The following is a 23,849-nucleotide window of genomic DNA, read 5'->3' as shown; positions in this document are numbered from 1 at the left end:
TCCATCACCACCACGCCGTTGTGCTGCTGCTGGATGGAGTCTTCCTCAACCTCTCCCTCTCTCCTTGCTGGATCAAGGCGTGGGAGACATCGTCGAGCTGTACGTGTGTTGAACGCGGAGGTGTCGTCCGTTCGGCACTAGGATCATCGGTGATCTGAATCACGACGAGTACGACTCCATCAACCCCGTTCACTTGAACGCTTCCGCTTAGCGATCTACAAGGGTATGTAGATGCACTCTCCTTCCCCTCGTTTCTAGTCTCTCCATAGATAGATCTTGGTGACACGTAGGAAAATTTTGAATTTCTGCTACGTTCCCCAACAGTGGCATCATGAGCTAGGTCTATTGTGTAGATTCTTTGCACGAGTAGAACACAAAGTAGTTGTGGGTGTCGATATTGTTCAATATGCTTACCGTTACTAGTCTTATCTTGATTCGGCAGCATCGTGGGATGAAGCGGCCCGGACCAACCTTACACGTACGCTTACGTGAGACCGGTTCCACCGACAAACATGCACTAGTTGCATAAGGTGGCTGGCGGGTGTCTGTCTCTCCCACTTTAGTCGGATCGGATTCGATGAAAAGGGTCCTTATGAAGGGTAAATAGCAATTGGCATATCACGTTGTGGTTCATGCGTAGGTAAGAAACGTTCTTGCTAGAAACCCATAGCAGCCACGTAAAACATGCAAACAACAATTAGAGGACGTCTAACTTGTTTTTGCAGGGTATGCTATGTGATGTGATATGGCCAAAAAGGATGTGATGAATGATATATGTGATGTATGAGATTGATCATGTTCTTGTAATAGGAATCACGACTTGCATGTCGATGAGTATGACAACCGGCAGGAGCCATAGGAGTTGTCTTTATTTATTTGTGACCTGCGTGTCAACTTAAATGTCATGTAATTACTTTACTTTATTGCTAACCGTTAGCCATAGTAGTAGAAGTAATAGTTGGCGAGGCAACTTCATGAAGACACGATGATGGAGATCATGGTGTCATGCCGGTGACGATGATGATCATGGAGCCCCGAAGATGGAGATCAAAAGGAGCAAAGTGATGATGGCCATATCATGTCACTATTTGATTGCATGTGATGTTTATCATGTTTATACATCTTATTTGCTTAGAACGACGGTAGTAAATAAGATGATCCCTTACAAAAATTTCAAGAAGTGTTCTCCCCTAACTGTGCACCGTTGCGACAGTTCGTGTTTCGAAGCACCACGTGATGATCGGGTGTTAGATTCTAACGTTCACATACAACGGGTGTAAGACAGATTTACACATGCGAAACACTTAGGGTTAACTTGACGAGCCTAGCATGTACAGACATGGCCTCGGAACACGGAGACCGAAAGGTCGAACATGAGTCGTATAGAAGATACGATCAACATGAAGATGTTCACCGATGATGACTAGTCCGTCTCACGTGATGATCGGACACGGCCTAGTTTGACTCGGATCATGTAATCACTTAGATGACTAGAGGGATGTCTATATGAGTGGGAGTTCATAAGATGAACTTAATTATCCTGAACATAGTCAAAAGACCTTTTGCAAATTATGTCGTAGCTCACGCTATAGTTCTACTGTTTAGATATGTTCCTAGAGAAAATTATAGTTGAAAGTTGATAGTAGCGATTATGCGATCAGTAGAAAGCTTATGTCCTTAATGCACCGCTTAGTGTGCTGAACCCCAAACGTCGTTTGTGGATGTTGTGAACATCGGACATACGCGTCTTGATAACTACGTGATAGTTCAGTTAAACGGTTTAGAATTGAGGCACCAAAGATGGTTTTGAAACATCGCGAAACATATGAGATGTTTTGAGGGCTGAAATTGGGATTTCAGGCTCGTGCCCACGTCAAGAGGTATGAGACCTCCGACGATTTTCTTAGCCTGCAAACTAAGGGAGAAAAGCTCAATCGTTGAGCTTGTGCCCAGATTGTTTGAGTGCAACAATCACTTGAATCGAGTGGGAGTTGATCTTCCAGATGAGATAGTGATGTTTCCCCAAAGTCATTGCCACCAAGCTGCTAGAGCTTCGTGATGAACTATAACATATCAGGGATAGATATGATGATCCTTGAAATATTCGTGATGTTTGACACCGCGAAAGTAGAAATCAGGAAGGAGCATCAATTGTTGATGGTTGGTGAAACCACTAATTTCAAGAAGGGCAAGGGAACAAAGGGATACTTCATGAAACGGCAAATCAGCTGCTGCTCCAGTGAAGAAACCCAAGGTTGAACCCAAACCCGAGACTAGGTGCTTCTGTAATAAGGGGAACAACCACTAGAGCAGAATTACCCTAGATACTTGGTAGATAAGAAGGCTGGCAAGGTCGATAGAAGTATATTGGATATACATTGTGTTAATGTGTACTTTGCTAGTACTCCTAGTAGCACCAGGGTATTAGATACCGGTTCGGTTGCTAAGTGTTAGTAACTCGAAACAAAAGGCTACGGAATAAACGGAGACTAGCTAAAGGTGAGCTGACGATATGTGTTGGAAGTGTTTCCAAGTTTGATGTGATCAAACATCGCACGCTCCCTCTACCATCAAGATTAGTATTGAACCTGAATGGTTTATTGAATCTCGATCGTAGTGATACACATTTTCATGCCAAAAGATAGTAATGATAGTACCACTTACTGGTGGCACTGCCATGTAAGTCATATTGGTTTAAAATGCATGAAGAAGCTCCATGTTGATGGATCTTTGGACTCACTCATTTTTGAAAAGTTTGAGACATGCGAACCATGTCTATTGGTGTATACGCATGAAGAAACTCCATGCAGATGGATCGTTTGGACTCACTTGATTTTGGATCACTTGAGATATGCAAATCATACCACATAGGCAAGATGACTGAAAAGCCTCGGTTTCAGTAAAATGGAACAAGATAGCAACTTGTTGGAAGCAACACATTTTGATGTGTGCAGTCCAATGAGTGCTAAGGCATGCAGTGAATATCGTTATGTTCTTACTTCACAGATGATTCGAGTAGATGTTGAGTATATTTACTTGATGAATCACGAGTCTGAATTATTGAAAGGTTCAAGTAATTTCAGTGTGAAGTTGAAAGATCGTCGTGACAAGAGGATAAAAGATCTATGATATGATCATAGAGATGAATATCTGAATCACGAGTTTGGCACAGAATTAAGACATTGTGGAAATTGTTTCACAACTGATACAGCCTGGAACACCGTAGTGTGATGGTGTGTCCAAACGTCATAGTTGCACCCTATTGGATATGGTGCATACCATGATGTCTCTTATCGAGTTACCACTATCGTTCATGGGTTAGGCATTAGAGACAACCACATTCACTTTAAATAGGGCACCACATAATTTCGTTGAGACGACACCGTATGAACTATGGTTTGGAGAAACCTAAGTTGCCGTTTCTTGAAAGTTTGGGGCTGCGACGCTTATGTGAAAAAGTTTCAGGATTAAGCTCGAACCCAAAGCGGATAAAGTACATCTTCATAGGACACCCAAAAACAGTTGGGTATACCTCCTAATTCAGATTCGAAAGCAATAGGGATTGTTTCTTGAATCGGGTCCTTTTTCGAGGAAAGGTTTCTCTCGAAAAGTTGAGTGGGAGGATGGTGGAGACTTGATGAGGTTATTGAACCGTCACTTCAACAAGTGTGTAGCAGGGCACAGGAAGTTGTTCCTGTGGCACGTACACCAACTGAAGTGGAAGCTTATGATAGTGATCATGAAACTTCGGATCGAGTCACTACCAAACCTCGTGGGATGACAAGGATGCGTACTACTTCAGAGTGGTACGTAATCCTATCTTGGAAGTCATGTTGCTAGACAACAATGAACCTACGAGCTATGGAGAAGCGATGGTGGACCCGGATTCCGATAAATGGCTCAAGGCCATAAAACCCGAGAGAGGATCCATGTATGAAAACAAAGTATAGACTTTGGAAGAACTACTTGATGGTCGTAAGGCTGTTAGGTACATATGGATTTTGAAAGGAAGACAGACAATGATGGTAAGTGTCACCATTGAGAAAGCTCGACTTGTCGTTAAGATGTTTTTCGACAAGTTCAAGGAGTTGACTACGATGAGACTTTCTCATTCGTAGCGATGCTAAGAGTCTGTTGGAATTATATTAGCAATTACTGCATTATTTATGAAATCTTGCAGATAGGATGTCAAAACATTGTTTCCTCGACGATTCTTGAGGAAAGGTTGTATGTGATACAACCGGAAGGTTTTGTCTATCCTGAAATATGCTAATAAGTATGCAAAGCTCCAGCAATCCTTCTGAGGACTGGAGTGAGCATCTCGGAGTTGGAATGTATGCTTTGATGATGATCAAAGATTTTGGGTGTATACAAAGTTTATGAGAAACTTGTATTTCCAAAGAAGTGAGTGGGAGCACTATAAAATTTCTGATGAGTATATGTTGTTGACATATTAATGATCAGAAATGACGTAGAATTTCTGGAAAGCATATAGGGTTATTTGGAAAGTGTTTTCAATGGAAAACCTGGATTAAGCTACTTGAACATTGAGCATCAAGATCTATAAGGATAGATCAAAATGCTTAATAGTACTTTCAAATGAGCACATGCCTTGACGTGATCTTGAAGGTGTTCAAGATGGATCAGTCAAAGAAGGAGTTCTTGCCTGAGTTGTAAGGTATGAAGTTAAGACTTAAAGCTCGACCATGGCAGAATAGAGAGAAAGGAACGAAGGTCGTCCCCTATGCTTAAGACATAGGCTCTACAGTATGCTATGCTGTGTACCGCACCTGAAGTGTGCTTTACCATGAGTCAGTCAAGGGGTACAAGAGTGATCCAAGAATGAATCACAGGACAGCGGTCAAAGTTATCCTTAGTAACTAGTGGACTAAGGAATTTTCTCAATTATGGAGGTGGTAAAAGAGTTCGTCGTAAAGGGTTACGTCGATGCAAGCTTAACACCTATCCGGATAGCTCTGAGTAGAGATACTGGATACGTATAATGGAGCAACAATTTAGAATAGCTCCAAGTAGAAAAGTTATTTGGAATAGCTCCAAATAGAACGTGGTAGCTGCATCTAGGAGATGACATAGAGATTTGTAAAGCACACACGGATCTGAAAGGTTCAGACCCGTTGACTATAACCTCTCTCACAAGCATAACATGATCAAACCCAGAACTCATCGAGTGTTAATCACATGGTAAATGTGAACTAGATTATTGACTCTAGTAAACTCTTTGGGTGTTAGTCACATGGGGATGTGACCTTGAGTGTTAATCACATATCGATGTGAACTAGATTATTGACTCTAGTGCAAGTGGGAGACTGTTGGAAATATGCCCTAGAGGCAATAATAAATTGATTATTATTATATTTCCTTGTTCATGATAATCGTTTATTATCCATGCTAGAATTGTATTGATAGGAAACTCAGATGCATGTGTGGATACATAGACAACACCATGTCCCTACTAAGCCTCTAGTTGACTAGCTCGTTAATCAATAGATGGTTACGGTTTCCTGGCCATGGACATTGGATGTCGTTGATAACGGGATCACATCATTAGGAGAATGATGTGATGGACAAGACCCAATCCTAAGCCTAGCACAAGATCATGTAGTTCGTATGCTAAAGCTTTTCTAATGTCAAGTATCATTTCCTTAGACCATGAGATTGTGCAACTCCCGGATACCGTAGGAGTGCTTTGGGTGTGCCAAACGTCACAACGTAACTGGGTGACTATAAAGGTACACTACGGGTATCTCTGAAAGTGTCTGTTGGGTTGGCACGAATCGAGATTGGGATTTTGTCACTCCGTGTAAACGGAGAGGTATCTCTGGGCCCACTCGGTAGGACATCATCATAATATGCACAATGTGACCAAGGGGTTGATCACGGGATGATGTGTTACGGAACGAGTAAAGAGACTTGCCGGTAACGAGATTGAACAAGGTATCGGTATACCGACGATCGAATCTCGGGCAAGTACCATACCGCTAGACAAAGGGAATTGTATACGGGATTGATTGAGTCCTTGACATCGTGGTTCATCCGATGAGATCATCGTGGAACATGTGGGAGCCAACATGGGTATCCAGATCCCGCTGTTGGTTATTGACCGGAGAACATCTCGGTCATGACTACATGTCTCCCGAACCCGTAGGGTCTACACACTTAAGGTTCGATGATGCTAGGGTTATAAAGGAAGTTTGTATGTGGTTACCGAATGTTGTTCGGAGTCCCGGATGAGATCCCGGACGTCACGAGGAGTTCCGGAATGGTCCGGAGGTAAAGATTTATATATAGGAAGTCCTGTTTCGGCCATCGGGACAAGTTTCGGGGTCATCGGTATTGTACCGGGACCACCGGAAGGGTCCCGGGGGCCCACCGGGTGGGGCCACCTGCCCCGGGGGGGCACATGGGCTGTAGGGGGTGCGCCTTGGCCTACATGGGCCAAGGGCACCAGCCCCAAGAGGCCCATGCGCCAAGAGAAGAGAAAAAGGGAAGAGTCCTAAAGGGGGAAGGCACCTCCGAGGTGCCTTGGGGAGGATGGACTCCTCCCCATCCTTAGCCGCACCCCTTCCTTGGAGGAGGGGGCAAGGCTGCGCCCTCCCCCTCTCCCTTGGCCCTATATATAGTGGGGAAAAGGAGGAGCAATGATACCTAAGGCCTTTGGTTGCCTCCCTCTCCCTCCCGTGACACCTCCTCCTCTCCCGTAGGTGCTTGGCGAAGCCCTACGGGATTGCCACGCTCCTCCATCACCACCGCACCGTTGTGCTGCTGCTGGATGGAGTCTTCCTCAACCTCTCCCTCTCTCCTTGCTGGATCAAGGCGTGGGAGACATCGTCGGGCTGTACGTGTGTTGAACGCGGAGGTGCCGTCCGTTCGGCACTAGGATCATCGGTGATCTGAATCACGACGAGTACGACTCCATCAACCCCGTTCACTTGAACGCTTCCGCTTAGCGATCTACAAGGGTATGTAGATGCACTCTCCTTCTACTCGTTGCTGGTCTCTCCATAGATAGATCTTGGTGATACGCGTAGGAAAATTTTGAATTTCTGCTACGTTCCCCAACAGTGGCATCATGAGCTAGGTCTATTGCGTAGATTCTTTGCACGAGTAGAACACAAAGTAGTTGTGGGCGTCGATATTGTTCAATATGCTTGCCGTTACTAGTCTTATCTTGATTCTGCGGCATCGTGGGATGAAGCGGCCCGGACCAACCTTACACGTACGCTTACGTGAGACCGGTTCCACCGACAAACATGCACTAGTTGCATAAGGTGGCTGGCGGGTGTCTGTCTCTCCCACTTTAGTCGGATCGGATTCGATGAAAAGGGTCCTTATGAAGGGTAAATAGCAATTGGCATATCACGTTGTGGTCTTTGCGTAGGTAAGAAACGTTCTTGCTAGAAACCCATAGCAGCCACGTAAACATGCAAACAACAATTAGAGGACGTCTAACTTGTTTTTGCAGGGTATGCTATGTGATGTGATATGGCCAAAAAGGATGTGATGAATGATATATGTGATGTATGAGATTGATCATGTTCTTGTAATAGGAATCACGACTTGCATGTCGATGAGTATGACAACCGGCAGGAGCCATAGGAGTTGTCTTTATTTATTTGTGACCTGCGTGTCAACTTAAACGTCATGTAATTACTTTACTTTATTGCTAACCGTTAGCCATAGTAGTAGAAGTAATAGTTGGCGAGGCAACTTCATGAAGACACGATGATGGAGATCATGATGATGGAGATCATGGTGTCATGCCGGTGACAATGATGATCATGGAGCCCCGAAGATGGAGATCAAAAGGAGCAAAGTGATGATGGCCATATCATGTCACTATTTGATTGCATGTGATGTTTATCATGTTTATACATCTTATTTGCTTAGAACGACGGTAGTAAATAAGATGATCCCTTACAACAATTTCAAGAAGTGTTCTCCCCTAACTGTGCACCGTTGCGACAGTTCATGTTTCGAAGCACCACGTGATGATCGGGTGTTAGATTCTAACGTTCACATACAACGGGTGTAAGACAGATTTACACACGCGAAACACTTAGGGTTAACTTGACGAGCCTAGCATGTACAGACATGGCCTCGGAACACGGAGACCGAAAGGTCGAACATGAGTCATATAGAAGATACGATCAACATGAAGATGTTCACCGATGATGACTAGTCCGTCTCACGTGATGATCGGACACGGCCTAGTTTGACTCGGATCATGTAATCACTTAGATGACTAGAGGGATGTCTATCTGAGTGGGAGTTCATAAGATGAACTTAATTATCCTGAACATAGTCAAAAGGTTTTTGCAAATTATGTCGTAGCTCACGCTATAGTTCTACTGTTTAGATATGTTCCTAGAGAAAATATAGTTGAAAGTTGATAGTAGCAATTATGCGGACTAGGTCCGTAAACTGAGGATTGTCCTCATTGCTTCATAGAAGGCTTATGTCCTTAATGCACCGCTCAGTGTGCTGAACCTCGAACGTTGTCTGTGGTTGTTGCGAACATCTGACATACACGTTTTGATAACTACGTGATAGTTCAGTTAAACGGTTTAGAGTTGAGGCACCAAAGACGTTTTTGAAACATCGTGAAACATATGAGATGTTTTGAGGGCTGAAATTGGGATTTCAGGCTCGTGCCCATGTCAAGAGGTATAAGACCTCCGATGACTTTCTTAACCTGCAAACTAAGGAGAAAAGCTCAATTGTTGAGCTTGTGCTCAGATTGTCTGAGTACAACAATCATTTGAATCGAGTGGGAGTTGATCTTCCAGATAAGACAGTGATGGTTCTCCAAAGTCATTGCCACCAAGCTGCTAGAGCTTCGTGATGAACTATAATATATCAGGGATAGATATGGTGATCCTTGAGGTACTCGCGATGTTTGACACCGCGAAAGTAGAAATCAAGAAGGAGCATCAATTGTTGATGGTTGGTGAAACCACTAGTTTCAAGAAGGGCAAGGGCAAGAAGGGATACTTCATGAAACGGCAAATCAGCTGCTGCTCTAGTGAAGAAACCCAAGGTAAAACCCAAACCCGAGACTAAGTGCTTCTGTAATAAGGGGAACAACCACTAGAGCAGAATTACCCTAGATACTTGGTAGATAAGAAGGCTGGCAAGGTCGATAGAAGTATATTGGATATACATTATGTTAATGTGTACTTTACTAGTACTCCTAGTAGCACCAGGGTATTGGATACCGGTTCGGTTGCTAAGTGTTAGTAACTCGAAACAAAAGGCTACGGAATAAACGGAGACTAGCTAAAGGTGAGCTGACGATATGTGTTGGAAGTTTTTCCAAGCTTGATATGATCAAGCATCGCACGCTCCCTCTACCAAAGAGATTGGTGTTAAACCTAAATAATTGTTATTTGGTGTTTGCGTTGAGCATAGACATGATTGGATTACGTCTATCGCAATACGGTTATTCATTTAAGGAGAATAATGGTTACTCTATTTATTTGAATAATACCTTCAATGGTCTTACACCTAAAATGAATAGTTTATTAAATCTCGATCGTAGTGATACACATGTTCATGCCAAAAGATAGTAATGATAGTACCACCTACTTGTGGCACTGCCACGTAAGTCATATCGGTATAAAACGCATGAAGAAGCTCCATATTGATGGATCTTTGGGCTCACTCGTTTTTGAAAAGTTTGAGACATGCGAACCATGTCTATTGGTGTATATGCATGAAGAAACTCCATGCAAATGGACCGTTTTGACTCACTTGATTTTGAATCACTTGGGACATGCAAATCATACCACATGGGCAAGATGACTAAAAATCCTCGTTTTCAGTAAGATGGAACAAGATAGCAACTTGTTGGAAGCAACACATTTTGATGTGTGCAGTCCAATGAGTGCTGAGGCATGCAGTGAATATCGTTATGTTCTTACTTCACAGATGATTCGAGTAGATGTTGAGAATATTTACTTGATGAAACACAAGTCTGAATTATTGAATGGTTCAAGTAATTTCAGTGTGAAGTTGAAAGATCGTCGTGACAAGAGGATAAAAGATCTATGATATGATCATAGAGATGAATATCTGAATCACGAGTTTGGCACAGAATTAAGACATTGTGGAAATTGTTTCACAACTGATACAGCCTGGAACACCATAGTGTGATGGTGTGTCCAAACGTCATAGTTGCACCCTATTGGATATGGTGCATACCATGATGTCTCTTATCGAGTTACCACTATCGTTCATGGGTTAGGCATTAGAGACAACCACATTCACTTTAAATAGGGCACCACATAATTTCGTTGAGACGACACCGTATGAACTATGGTTTGGAGAAACCTAAGTTGCCGTTTCTTGAAAGTTTGGGGCTGCGACGCTTATGTGAAAAGGTTTCAGGTTGATAAGCTCGAACCCAAAGCAGATAAAATGCATCTTCATAGGACACCCAAAAACAGTTGAGTATACCTCCTAATTCAGATCTGAAAGCAATAGGGATTGTTTCTTGAATCGGGTCCTTTTTCGAGGAAAGGTTTCTCTCGAAAAGTTGAGTGGGAGGATGGTGGAGACTTGATGAGGTTATTGAACCGTCACTTCAACAAGTGTGTAGCAGGGCACAGGAAGTTGTTCCTGTGGCACGTACACCAACTGAAGTGGAAGCTTATGATAGTGATCATGAAACTTCGGATCGAGTCACTACCAAACCTCGTGGGATGACAAGGATGCGTACTACTTCAGAGTGGTACGTAATCCTGTCTTGGAAGTCATGTTGCTAGACAACAATGAACCTACGAGCTATGGAGAAGCGATGGTGGGCCCGGATTCCGATAAATGGCTCAAGGCCATAAAACCCGAGAGAGGATCCATGTATGAAAACAAAGTGTAGACTTTGGAAGAACTACTTGATGGTCGTAAGGCTGTTAGGTACATATGAATTTTGAAAGGAAGACAGACAATGATGGTAAGTGTCACCATTGAGAAAGCTCGACTTGTCGTTAAGATGTTTTTCGACAAGTTCAAGGAGTTGACTACGATGAGACTTTCTCACTCGTAGCGATGCTAAGAGTCTGTTGGAATTATATTAGCAATTACTGCATTATTTATGAAATCTTGCAGATAGGATGTCAAAACATTGTTTCCTCGACGATTCTTGAGGAAAGGTTGTATGTGTTACAACCGGAAGGTTTTGTCTATCCTGAAATATGCTAATAAGTATGCAAAGCTCCAGCAATCCTTCTGAGGACTGGAGTGAGCATCTCGGAGTTGGAATGTATGCTTTGATGATGATCAAAGATTTTGGGTGTATACAAAGTTTATGAGAAACTTGTATTTCCAAAGAAGTGAGTGGGAGCACTATAGAATTTCTGATGAGTATATGTTGTTGACATATTAATGATCAGAAATGACGTAGAATTTCTGGAAAGCATATAGGGTTATTTGGAAAGTGTTTTCAATGGAAAACCTGGATTAAGCTACTTGAACATTGAGCATCAAGATCTATAAGGATAGATCAAAACGCTTAATAGTACTTTCAAATGAGCACATGCCTTGACGTGATCTTGAAGGTGTTCAAGATGGATCAGTCAAAGAAGGAGTTCTTGCCTGAGTTGTAAGGTATGAAGTTAAGACTTAAAGCTCGACCATGGCAGAATAGATAGAAAGGAACGAAGGTCGTCCCCTATGCTTAAGACATAGGCTCTACAGTATGCTATGCTGTGTACCGCACCTGAAGAGTGCTTTACCATGAGTCAGTCAAGGGGTACAAGAGTGATCCAAGAATGGATCACAGGACAGCGGTCAAAGTTATCCTTAGTAACTAGTGGACTAAGGAATTTTCTCAATTATGAAGGTGGTAAAAGAGTTCATCGTAAAGGGTTACGTCGATGCAAGCTTAACACCTATCCGGATAGCTCTGAGTAGAGATACCGGATACGTATAATGGAGCAACAATTTAGAATAGCTCCAAGTAGAACAGTTATTTGGAATAGCTCCAAATAGAACGTGGTAGCTGCATCTAGGAGATGACATAGAGATTTGTAAAGCACACACGGATCTGAAAGGTTCAGACCCGTTGACTATAACCTCTCTCACAAGCATAACATGATCAAACCCAGAACTCATCGAGTGTTAATCACATGGTAAATGTGAACTAGATTATTGACTCTAGTAAACTCTTTGGGTGTTAGTCACATGGGGATGTGACCTTGAGTGTTAATCACATATCGATGTGAACTAGATTATTGACTCTAGTGCAAGTGGGAGACTGTTGGAAATATGCCCTAGAGGCAATAATAAATTGATTATTATTATATTTCCTTGTTCATGATAATCGTTTATTATCCATGCTAGAATTGTATTTATAGGAAACTCAGATACATGTGTGGATACATAGACAACACCATGTCCCTAGTAAGCCTCTAGTTGACTAGCTCGTTAATCAATAGATGGTTACGGTTTCCTGACCATGGACATTGGATGTCGTTGATAACGGGATCACATCATTAGGAGAATGATGTGATGGACAAGACCCAATCCTAAGCCTAGCACAAGATCATGTAGTTCGTATGCTAAAGCTTTTCTAATGTCAAGTATCATTTCCTTAGACCATGAGATTGTGCAACTCCCGGATACCGTAGGAGTGCTTTGGGTGTGCCAAACGTCACAACGTAACTGGGTGGCTATAAAGGTACACTACGGGTATCTCTGAAAGTGTCTGTTGGGTTGGCACGAATCGAGATTGGGATTTTGTCACTCCGTGTAAACGGAGAGGTATCTCTGGGCCCACTCGGTAGGACATCATCATAATGTGCACAATGTGACCAAGGGGTTGATCACGGGATGATGTGTTACGGAACGAGTAAAGAGACTTGCCGGTAACGAGATTGAACAAGGTATGGGTATACCGACGATCGAATCTCGGGCAAGTACCATACCGCTAGACAAAGGGAATTGTATACGGGATTGATTGAGTCCTTGACATCGTGGTTCATCCGATGAGATCATCGTGGAACATGTGGGAGCCAACATGGGTATCCAGATCCCGCTGTTGGTTATTGACCGGAGAACATCTCGGTCATGACTACATGTCTCCTGAACCCGTAGGGTCTACACACTTAAGGTTCGATGACGCTAGGGTTATAAAGGAAGTTTGTATGTGGTTACCGAATGTTGTTCGGAGTCCCGGATGAGATCCCGGACGTCACGAGGAGTTCCGGAATGGTCCGGAGGTAAAGATTTATATATAGGAAGTCCTGTTTCGGCCATCGGGACAAGTTTCGGGGTCATCGGTATTGTACCGGGACCACCGGAAGGGTCCTGGGGGCCCACCGGGTGGGGCCACCTGCCCCGGGGGGGCACATGGGCTGTAGGGGGTGCGCCTTGGCCTACATGGGCCAAGGGCACCAGCCCCTAGAGGCCCATGCGCCAAGATATAGAAAAAAGGGGAGAGTCCTAAAAGGGGAAGGCACCTCCGAGGTGCCTTGGGGAGGATGGACTCCTCCCCCCCTCTTAGCCGCACCCCTTCCTTGGAGGAAGGGGCAAGGCTGCGCCTCCCCCCTCTCCCCTGCCCCTATATATAGTGGAGGGGAGGGAGGGCATCCATACCTGAGCCCTTGGCGCCTCCCTCCCTCCCGTGACACCTCCTCCTCTCCCGTAGGTGCTTGGCGAAGCCCTGCGGGATTGCCACGCTCCTCCATCACCACCACGCCGTTGTGCTGCTGCTGGATGGAGTCTTCCTCAACCTCTCCCTCTCTCCTTGCTGGATCAAGGCGTGGGAGACATCGTCGAGCTGTACGTGTGTTGAACGCGGAGGTGCCGTCCGTTCGGCACTAGGATCATTGGTGATCTGAATCACGACGAGTACGACTCCATCAACCCCGTTCACTTGAACGCTTCCGCTTAGCGATCTACAAGGGTATGTAGATGCACTCTCCTTCCCCTCGTTGCTAGTCTCTCCATAGATAGATCTTGGTGACACGTAGGAAAATTTTGAATTTCTGCTACGTTCCCCAACACGGCGGTGATCCGCCGGTCCGTAAACAATAATCGCCTCCCATTTGAAATTCAGGGCGCGCTCGAAGATCTCCATACTAACAAAGAATTTGCCCCTGTCCATGCCACCCACCTCAAAGGTGGCATCCTTTACCCCTAAGAGGATGCCACCAGAGTGGCCTGAGGTCCCACTAGATGGGAGCCAGTGCCAAGCGAAGAGGTGGGAGCTAAGGCGTTCAAGCTCTTGAAGGGCGAACTCAGAACGCAGGGTTTCCTGGATGGCCATGATGTCAATGTGTTCGTCACGGATCTACTCAATGAGTTGGCGGCGACGACCATCATGGCCAAAGTCGCGGATGTTCCAGAAAAGGGCCCGCATCTAAGCCCCCATCGGGGGGCTGCTTGACCCCAGGACACGGGAAGCGCTTTGAGCGCGGAGGGCAGCCGTGCTTGAACGAGTGCGTCCACGGATCATCCCGTCGGCCACCGGAGGAGCCTGAGCCGCGGGGGGGGGGGGAGGGCGGCCCCTCGGGGGGCCGAAGCAGGCGGGCACGGGTCTCAGCTAACCTGCCGTCGAGGATCTCCCGGGCCCTAATGGCCGCAATCTGTTCTAAGGGGGGACCGACCTCCCCCCTGAAAACAATGGCCGAGTCATTGGGCACCTTGGCGAGGTGGCCAAGTGGAGCAGCCTCAAGTGTGGAAAAAGAACAACTGGAAGAACTTGGGAGGACGGGGTCCGCACCTGACTCGAGGTTTCGGACCGCCGCGCGGAGCTCCGCACGCTCGGCGATGGACGGCGCGGGGGAGTCGCCCGACCGTGCCGCATCGAGGCAGGCGCTGCGGCGGGAGGACGTCACTGGCGTCGAGGTGGAGTGGGGCCTCCTGGCGTACGCCACCGTCGGAGGGGGGTGCACAAAGGCCGGGGAGGAGACGTCCACAGCCACAGAGGCGTTAGGGGAAGTCGGCGAGGAGAAGTGGGCGTCAGTCGGCACCGGCGAGGGGAGCGGGCCGGCAAGCTCCAAGGTGACTCCGACCGCGACCCCCGCGGGTGGGGGAGACAGGGCAGGGGCGGCGGGAACCCCACCGCCGCCAACCCCAGAGGAGCCTGGGGAGGTCGAGCCGGCGGTGGGCGGGGGGTCCTTCCCCGACGGCGAGGGGCGACGGTCGGAGACGCCGCAGGGGGAGCAAGGTGACGATGGAGGGGCGACGAGGAGACCCACGCTGGAGATGTCACTGGCCGACTCCGGCGGAGATAGAGGAGGCATGACCAGCGGAGTGGCCAGGCGGAGGGCCACCGCGAGGTCAGCGGCCGACAATCGAGTGCGCCCAGCCCCAGACCCGCCCCGCCCCGCTGGTGGGTTGGAGGGCTCCCGGGAAGGGAAGCGGGAGTGCTCCGACTCGTCCTCGTCCTCAGCAGGGTCGTCGAAGCGGGAGTTGCGCGAGCGACGATGGTGGGAGTCGTCGGCATCAGCTGGGCCACCCCCCATGTGACTGCCAACAGAGAGGCGGGGGCGGCCGACGTGGGTCGGAGGCTCGGGGCAGATCTTGAAGTCGTAGCCGTCGTTGTTGAAGAAGACTCGGATCGTGACTTGGAGCTTGGAGGAGTCCAGGCATTTCACCTTGACCCGGACCTCCTCCTCCTTGCGCAGGGAGAGCTCGTCGACCACCACCACCTTGCCAAGGATCTTGGACATACTGCGGATGACCCGCTCGGACCGGGCCACATCTGGGAGGCCGGAGATGAGGAGCCAAGCCGTGTCCAGGACAGCGACGGCCTTGGGGTCCCACTGCGGCTCAGAAATGTTCACCGCGATGTCGTTGAGAGCCAGGGTGATGTTGTTGCTGCGAGTACAGAATCCCATGCTCAAAGCGTCGGGGAAGATCACCGAGAAGGTGCTGGGGGCAGTGGGGGTCACCTGCCAATCCCACGAGCACCTGCACAAGTGGTTGAGCTCCGCCTCAATAAGCTCCGGGGTGGCGACGGCCTCACCCACAACCGTCACCACCGCCAGCAGCGAGGGAGATGGTGGGGGGATCTCAGGAACCTCGATGTGGAAGAAGGCCATGTCCTCGATGACGTGGCCGTACATCATGATCTCCTCCATCACCGGGCGATTCGGACAGAGAATCATGGGGTGCCTGGGATCCTTGCATAGGTAGAACGTCGGGGGGTTGGGACACACCACCTGGAAGTGCCCGGTCAAGCCGTAGTTGAAGCACGGCTGGCCGATGGAAGAGGCGGTGGCGCCCGGAGGAGGAGCTGCGGCGGCGGTGGAGGCGGCGGCCTAAGGGCGCGGAGGGCCCTTCTTCTTCTTCTTGGGGCCCTGGCGCCCCCGGTTGCCATTGCCGCTGTTAGACGACGGAAACGTAGCCTGGGAGCGGGGGGGCTGGTAGCGACGGGAGGCAGGGGCGCCAGTGGAGTTGTCGACAGGCAGCGGGCGCGGCGGGGAGGGGGACCGGTCTCGGCGACGGGCAGGCGAGGAGGACCGCCGCCGAGAGGACGGCCGAGTCTCCCGGGCTGGTGATCGACCGCGGTCCGGCGACTCCGCCCGAGGAGAGGGGCGGCGGGTAGGGGAGCGCGAGCGGCGGTCGTCGCGGGCCAGGGATCAACGCGAAGAGCGGGGGGACGAGCGGCGGGAGTCGCGAGCCGGAGAGAGCCGAGCCGACCGGGAGGAGAGCTGCTGTCGCAGGTCGGCCTCGCGCCGGTGGCCGTCGGGGGAGGGGCGGGGAGGGTCCTGGCGATCGTCCGCCCACCGCTTGGGGCGCCCCGCGTCGTCTCCCCACTCCCGAGTCATGGTCAGGGGCGGGGGGAGGTGCGAGGGGGGCGTGGGGAGGATGGCGGCGCCGGTGGGCAAGGATCGGGGCGGTACAGTGTGAACCAGGGCGAGACGGAGGGAAGGCGGCGCAGGTGGGGGGTGGGAGGAATCGGGGGCGAGAGAACCCTACAATGGGCCAGATAGATCGCCTGTATGGGCCCGAGGCCAACGGTGGACAAGCCTGGGCCGAGCGGGGCAGTGCCGGCCCACCGAGCTGGCCCATCCCAGCCGCAGCGTCCAGCACTCCCCGGGCCGCACCCAGGACCATCGGCTTGGGGAGGGGGCCCGTAGGCAGGTCCAGCGGCCGGCCCAGGAGCACCGCAGCCCGGTACGAGCGCCCCGGGGTGGCCAGGCGGGGGGTAGGGTTTCCCGCATCGCCGTCGCGGAGACCGCGGCGCGGAAGGACGTGGACAGCGAGGGGATGGTGGGGCGGGGTAGCGACCCGAAGGATGGGGTCCGGAGGAACCGCGGGAAGGGAAGAAGGGCCGGAAGGGAGCACGACGGGAGAGAACCGGAGCGAGCTCGGGCGGGGTCGCTGGAGACGATCGGGCCGGCGCAGAGGGGGGCATGGCCAGGGACGACGGTTTCCAGGAGGCGAGAGCCGGACCACGGTCCGCTCGGCCGGCCACACCCCAGCAGCCAGCGCGGCACCGCCGGGAGGACATCCCGGACCCCAAGGTCGAGCCTTGCATCCCCTGCGCCGACGAGGCGGCCGAAGGCAGGCGCCGGCGCCGCTCCGACCCGCGGGCGGCCGAACTCCCACCCCTGGGAGTAAGGCTACCGGCGAGGTCGGGCAGCAGCCGCGGCGGGGCCTTGGGAGGGACACGGTCCCGACACACGACGGGGCGACCAGCGGCGACGTCGTCAGCCTTGGCGATGTCCGCCCACATCACCCGCGGAGAGCCAGAAGGGGGGGTCGGCGGAGGGGCAGGGGCGGCGGGCGCCGGCGAGGGGGACGGAGGGAGGAGCGGCAGCGGGGCAGCCGCAGCATCCGGGCCGCCAGGGGCGCCGCCCGAGCAGTCGCCAGTCGCCAGAGCCATCAGCCAGTCCTACCACGCCCAGATCTTTCAAGCAAGTTATTTGGGATCCATGCAGCCACTTATAAACGATGTAACAATATTTGACAAGGAATAAAAAGCCCCCGGGCTTGCTGGTCAAAAAAAAGTCCTTGTTTCAAGTCCATCTGTGGACGCTCGCAACACTCTTGCTGTCCTCCTTCGGACATGGCGCTCCTCCAGGTTGACAATTCTCGAAGCTTGGGTGCAAAGTTTTGCGGCGCTCCTTCAGTCGCGTTGCTGGATACGGCTACTGCTACACGCACCGAGTGAACCTGTAGCGATCTTCCCACTTTTGTGGCACTTGAATGAAAGTTTTTCAGGTGGCCTTTGCCGTTACATCTAAACTTTCACGGGGTAATGAAAGATTTATCGAAAAAGGCTTTTGCCCCGCTTTATATATAAAACACGATCTACATGCCGCAAACCACCCAACACCAAACACCCAAGGCACATACAAGGAAGCTGACGTACAACAACACTACTCCAAAAGCTCCAAAGCAGACAACTAGTAGACAGATAGAGCATAGCTAAGGATCTAAGGAGCTCTCCTCCGTGAACAAGTTACCGCGAGGGGACGAAGCCGACACTCGACGAACCAGGGCCTCCAAAGCGGTGCTTCCAGGAAAGAAATGACACCGTAGAGCCGCCACCGCCCGATCCACTGAATCGAGGTTTTCACCCGGAGTAACACGAAGGACGCAGGGCCACCGCAATGGAGCCTTCAAGAAGGAAACGACGCATGGACGCCGCCGCCATTGGTCTGGCAAGAGCCAGACAAGGTTTTCACCCCGGGCCACCACCCTCCGCCTCCACCTAGCGTACGGCCAAACACGAGAGCGTCGGCCGCACCACCACCATAGAACGTCGAGAGCCCGCCCCATGCCGCCCACGCAACCATGACAGCGAGCCGCCCGCACCCGAGCCACAAGCTCCGCCCACGAGCCCGCAGCTCCCGCCACCAAGGCCGCCGCCCTGCATCCAGACACTCCGAAGACCAACAAAGGGACGGGCTTTGAGTCAATCGGTAGAACCCAAGCACCAACAGTACCGCCGGTGACCGACCCTTCCCGAACACCGGTCTGCAGCTAGGAGGCGCGAGGCTTGGAAAAGGGGAGGGGGAGCGGAGCTCGTCCGGACCGGCGCACCCCTGCACCGGTGACAGGTAGTCGGTCTACCCGTCCCTCCAGCAGCCTCCCCTGCATCACCCCTGACGCCCTAGCACGGCCACCGGCCAGACCCATGCGAGGAAGATGCAGCCACCCGTCCGCCGGCGAGGTCCGCCGGATCGATCGCACCCGCCGCCGAAGAAGGCCTCCAGAGGGTCCAGCACCCTGACCCGCACCACCGGCATGACGCCGGAACGCCCCGCCGCCAGGAACCGTCGCCGGAGCCACCTCTTGCAGCGCCGCCCCCACCACCTGACGCAGGTCACGGCAGGGGGGCCGCCCGCATCCCGCGCCGCCACGACCCTCTCCATCCGTCGCCGGCGCTGGCCGCATCACCGCCATCAGCAGAGAAGGGCAGCCCAACAAGAGGCGAGAACCACCCCCATGACGCCGGCCGCACCGCCGCCAGGAGCTCGTCACTGACCACTCAGCAGCATGCCGCGCCGCCGCACCCGCCAACCAGTCTGGCGCCCAGGCCCGGCGGATCTGGCCCGCGTCTGACCACCCGCGCGAGGGGACAAAGGAAGCCCCGCCGCCGCCTGCGCAGACCGGGCTTCGCCCGGCCGCGCCCTCCGGCGGCGGCGAGGGGGAGTAGGGAGGGAGGGGGGGCGAGCGGAGGAGATCGGGGTGCCCTCCCCGGCCGCCTCGCGGGTGGCGGCGCGGGAGGGATAGGGTTCGCTCCTCCCTTATGTTTTCACAAGCAATTAACAGGATGAAAGATTTTACAAATGAATAAGCTGAAGTTGGACCTTGCTACACCTAATTTGTGGATAACGAGTCCAAGAACAGATGAATCGAACAGAGATTCAGACGTGGTACAATGACATTACTTATTCAACCTGGCATCAAAACTCAAAAGTATGATCAGCAATAACGTGCATCATCTTGCAGGTCAAGTAGTAATCAGCTAGTAAACCAGGGATCTGCTATCCTTAAAAGAGAAAGTAGAACTGCAATTCACTAACCAACACAAAATCACTATGATATCATATCACCATCACTAGCGATTCATGAACCAACAACAAAAGCACTACCACCAACATGAAAGCGTTACCAGGCTACCTCCATCAGACAGGGACTTCGGCAACATGGCATATCGATCAATTGGCGTTCATTTTTTCCAAAGGGCTGCATAGGACCGGACTCCACTATCCTCGCGATAACGAAATAAACCGCGACAAAGATGGGGATCTCTGAGTGTATAGATTGGACCTTCTGCTTCACCACTTCCTTCTGAGCTGAAGTTAGTTTGGTCTTGTGCACGGTGATGTAACCATCCTTCAACTGCTCCTTCTGAGCTGAAGTTAATTTTGCCGCCTTCTTGACAATGGCATCACGTCCTCCATGGCCATCTTCAGAGGAGAAAGAATCTCCTTCAAAAAGAAATGAAGATAGATTGGCCTTCTTCTTCCTGAGAATGTAATTGTAACCAGGCACATCACGTGTTCCATGGTTATCTTCAGAGGAGAAAGACTCTCCTGCGCCAAGAAAAGAGAACTACTAAATATAGCCATAAACATATGAGAATGGTTTGCAAGGGAAGATATATCTATAATCGTAAACTGAGACCAGATGGCTCGGCGGAGGAAATATTTATTGCAGTGATTTTGCCTTCACATGGCTCGTACACTTCCATTTGGATGCGTCGCTGCCTTTTCGTTGGTGGTGACTCTGGCAGTACCATTTGTATGGGTTGAGGATGTAAATGAGAACTTTTCACAGTTGTGCGCCTTTCTTGCACAAGAGGCGGAAAAAGATCCACAACTGAAAGTGCCTTCTCATAGCCAAGTGTATCAAAGATTATGGCACTAAACTGGGAGTTTCCATTGTATCTGAATACTATGGTGTCACCCATCTCTAGACCAAAGGTTTTAACGAATATGCCCCATCCCACTGTAAGGACAAGCTTTTCTTGGTTCTTGGCAACTGCAATAATGTAACTGCAACGATTTTTTGTTTCAAGTATCATCTCTCTTGGGAACTCGCCCTTGAAACGCCGAATAAATTCTTCCGGGATGATCTGGAGAAAACAACCAGTATTTTTGTTTGAATGAACCGAAATCAGGATTAAAAAAATATAGTCTCTATAATCAAATCGAATTTGTATGTTCAATATATTATATACCTGACAGCATGGTATAATTTGAACTATGAGAAAATTTTGTGCAAATAAATATAACTGAATGTGCTACCATTCTGGATTCAATCCAGGCATCAAATTAACAGGAGCCATGAGCAAAAGTTGCAAAGACTACATATAGTTGTGTATATGTCTCTAAAGCATTATATATCTCCACTCAACATAATCTAAATTAGAAAGTAGAAAATCGTTGGTCTAAAGAAAAACACCGAAGTAACTGATAAAAAGGAGTGTTACTGTATTTGGATATAAATTTACCATCTCATGTTGAAAATTGCCCATCATAACCATTAAGAAATATTTCTTTTCATCATCCAAGTTTGTGTAGTGATAATCAGTCCAGCTTTTGTATCTTTCAGAGGGCACATCTATATTTTTAGAAGATCTGCAGTGCAAAATCCATTCTAAGTGAAATTTGGTACCAGGAAATGAAGGCCTGAATAGTGAAGACTGGTATTTCACCCGATTTCATGTGCCTTGTTGGGATTTTCTTGGACCTGCGGCAAAAAAGGATCCACGACAACCGACAATGCTTTTTCACGGCCAAGCTTATCAAAGATTATGACATCAAACTGGCAGTTCCCATTGTATTTTAATATTAAGGAATCACCCATCTGTAGATCATACTGTCCAACAAACTGCCTCCAACCCACTGTAAAGACAAGCTTTTCTTGGTTCTTGGCAACCACAATAGCGTGACTGTAACCTTTTCGGCTTACTAGCTTGATCTCTCCTGGGATCTCACATTTAAAACGCCACACAAGTTCTTCTGGGAATATCTGCAGAAAGATATAATAAAAAAGATTGGATGGATGGACAGTTTATGCACAAGATCCAAAAGGCACTAGTTACAATCAAGGTGTATCTTTGTCTTATGATACATGGCTAGTATCTTACAAAAAAACAAGGAAAATGAGTGTAGATCTTACCTGTAATTGCTGAAATAAAAAAACGCCACACAAGTTCTTCTGGGAATATCTGCAGAAAGATATAATAAAAAAGATTGGATGGATGGACAGTTTATGCACAAGATCCAAAAGGCACTAGTTACAATCAAGGTGTATCTTTGTCTTATGATACCTGGCTAGTATCTTACAAAAAAACAAGGAAAATGAGTGTAGATCTTACCTGTAATTGCTGAAATAAAAACTATGCGGAATCTGACTGCAGCGCAGAATTTAAAGTAGAATAAAGTGGAAACATCAATGGTCTTACAAAAATACTACCTCCGTCTAGGTGAATAAGTCATTCGCGTAGTTCTAGGTCACCGATTTGAGCAATTAAATATGTGTTATATGTCATGAAAAGTATATCACTAGATTTCTACACAAATGTAGTTTCTAAATATATATATTTTGTCACATATAACACATATTTAGATAGTTAAATTGTCAACCTAGAACTACGCGAATGACTTATTCACCGAGACGGAGGTAGTACCACAGATAGATAATAGGGTTACCATTGCATCTCGGAAATCACCCAACATAAGCACCAAGAAATGCTTCTCCTCATCATCCAAAAGTTTGTAGCGATACTCATCCCATAGGTTCAATCTTTCACAAGACGTGCACATGTTTTTAGCAGCCCTCCCCCTGCAATGCAAAATTTATTAGCAATGATATATGGTATGAGGACTTGAAGTCGTGAACAATAAGCAGACATGTACTCTTTTTTGTTGTTGAACTTGACACAATGCCATGTACTACTCCTCAATGTGAATTTGGAACATTGATATTTTCTTTATTTTTTGCGAAGGCTAGAAGTTGTGTATTCTTTCCTCTCAAAAGAAGCTGTAAATTGACCAAGTCCAAGCACCTCTTGACGAAGAAAGTCTACAAACCGGCCGAAGGGGAATTATTCGCCCTCTCCTGATGGCGCGCCGTGAGCCTAGCTCCATACCGCACCTGCTCCACATCACCGGAGTAAGGGATTCATTGTAACTTCGGCCGGATCAATCACCGGACATTGCAAGGGGACACCAGCAAACAGCAATCCGAGGCACGAGCTGTTTACCCGGAGAAGAATGCGAAGGCCGGATAAGGAGACCCATCACCGCCGAAGAATCTTATTTACAAGACCGCCAACGCCGCCTCAAGCCGACGCGGAAGTATTGTGGGTAACTAGATCTGCCATGGATCTGTGGGGCGGCTAGGTTTTTTTTTCTTTTTTTGCAGGGAAAAGTATTTTCTTTAGTTAGAAGAAAGGAACTTTGATTCAAACCATAACAAATCGATCAGAACAGGATTTGGGATGGATTGAACAAGAAGAACAAAAATCTCCATGAGACCCCTCACGCCGCCTCCTACCCCCGTCGTCCCCATGGCCCATGGGGCCTCCCCTCTGCCAACTGACGGCTCGACGTGGTAACCTGCAGAAACCCCCGATGCTCGTTACGCCGCCGGCACCGACCACCCCGCCGGCAGCCGATTCTCCGGCGTGTCGGAGAGCTCCCTCGACCCCAGACCAACACGGCGTGGCCACAGGAAAGACGCATGTCCCTCGTCTCCCACACACGCATAAATGTACTTGTGTTGACATTACTAATGGAGAAAGGGATATGTGAATGTGATGTTGGATCCAGTATCACGCCCAAGACCTAATTAAGGAAAGGATGGTGAAAATCGTCTGGGTTATTCAGCACGAGCAGAGGAACAGAGGAAACGGGGTT

The 23,849-nt window shown here is 49.0% G+C and overlaps 1 protein-coding gene across 1 annotated transcript; it reads right to left on the bottom strand.

The window, feature by feature from the left end:
• Positions 1–19,868: 19,868 nt before the first annotated feature.
• LOC123115115 (putative B3 domain-containing protein Os08g0325100) lies at positions 19,869–23,061 on the bottom strand. The gene is made up of 7 exons (XM_044536376.1): positions 22,997–23,061; positions 22,641–22,773; positions 21,641–21,957; positions 21,437–21,563; positions 20,608–21,058; positions 20,212–20,516; positions 19,869–19,877 (listed from the first exon to the last, which is right to left on the bottom strand). The coding sequence occupies exons 2-7, from the start codon at positions 22,752–22,754 to the stop codon at positions 19,869–19,871; spliced, it is 1,323 nt and encodes a 440-aa protein (XP_044392311.1). The 5' UTR covers positions 22,755–22,773; positions 22,997–23,061.
• Between the last annotated feature and the right edge of the window lie 788 nt (positions 23,062–23,849).

Source organism: Triticum aestivum, chromosome 5B, assembly GCF_018294505.1.
Source record: "Triticum aestivum cultivar Chinese Spring chromosome 5B, IWGSC CS RefSeq v2.1, whole genome shotgun sequence".
NCBI lineage: Eukaryota > Viridiplantae > Streptophyta > Magnoliopsida > Poales > Poaceae > Triticum > Triticum aestivum.
This window is presented reverse-complemented; position numbering and strand designations above follow the sequence as displayed.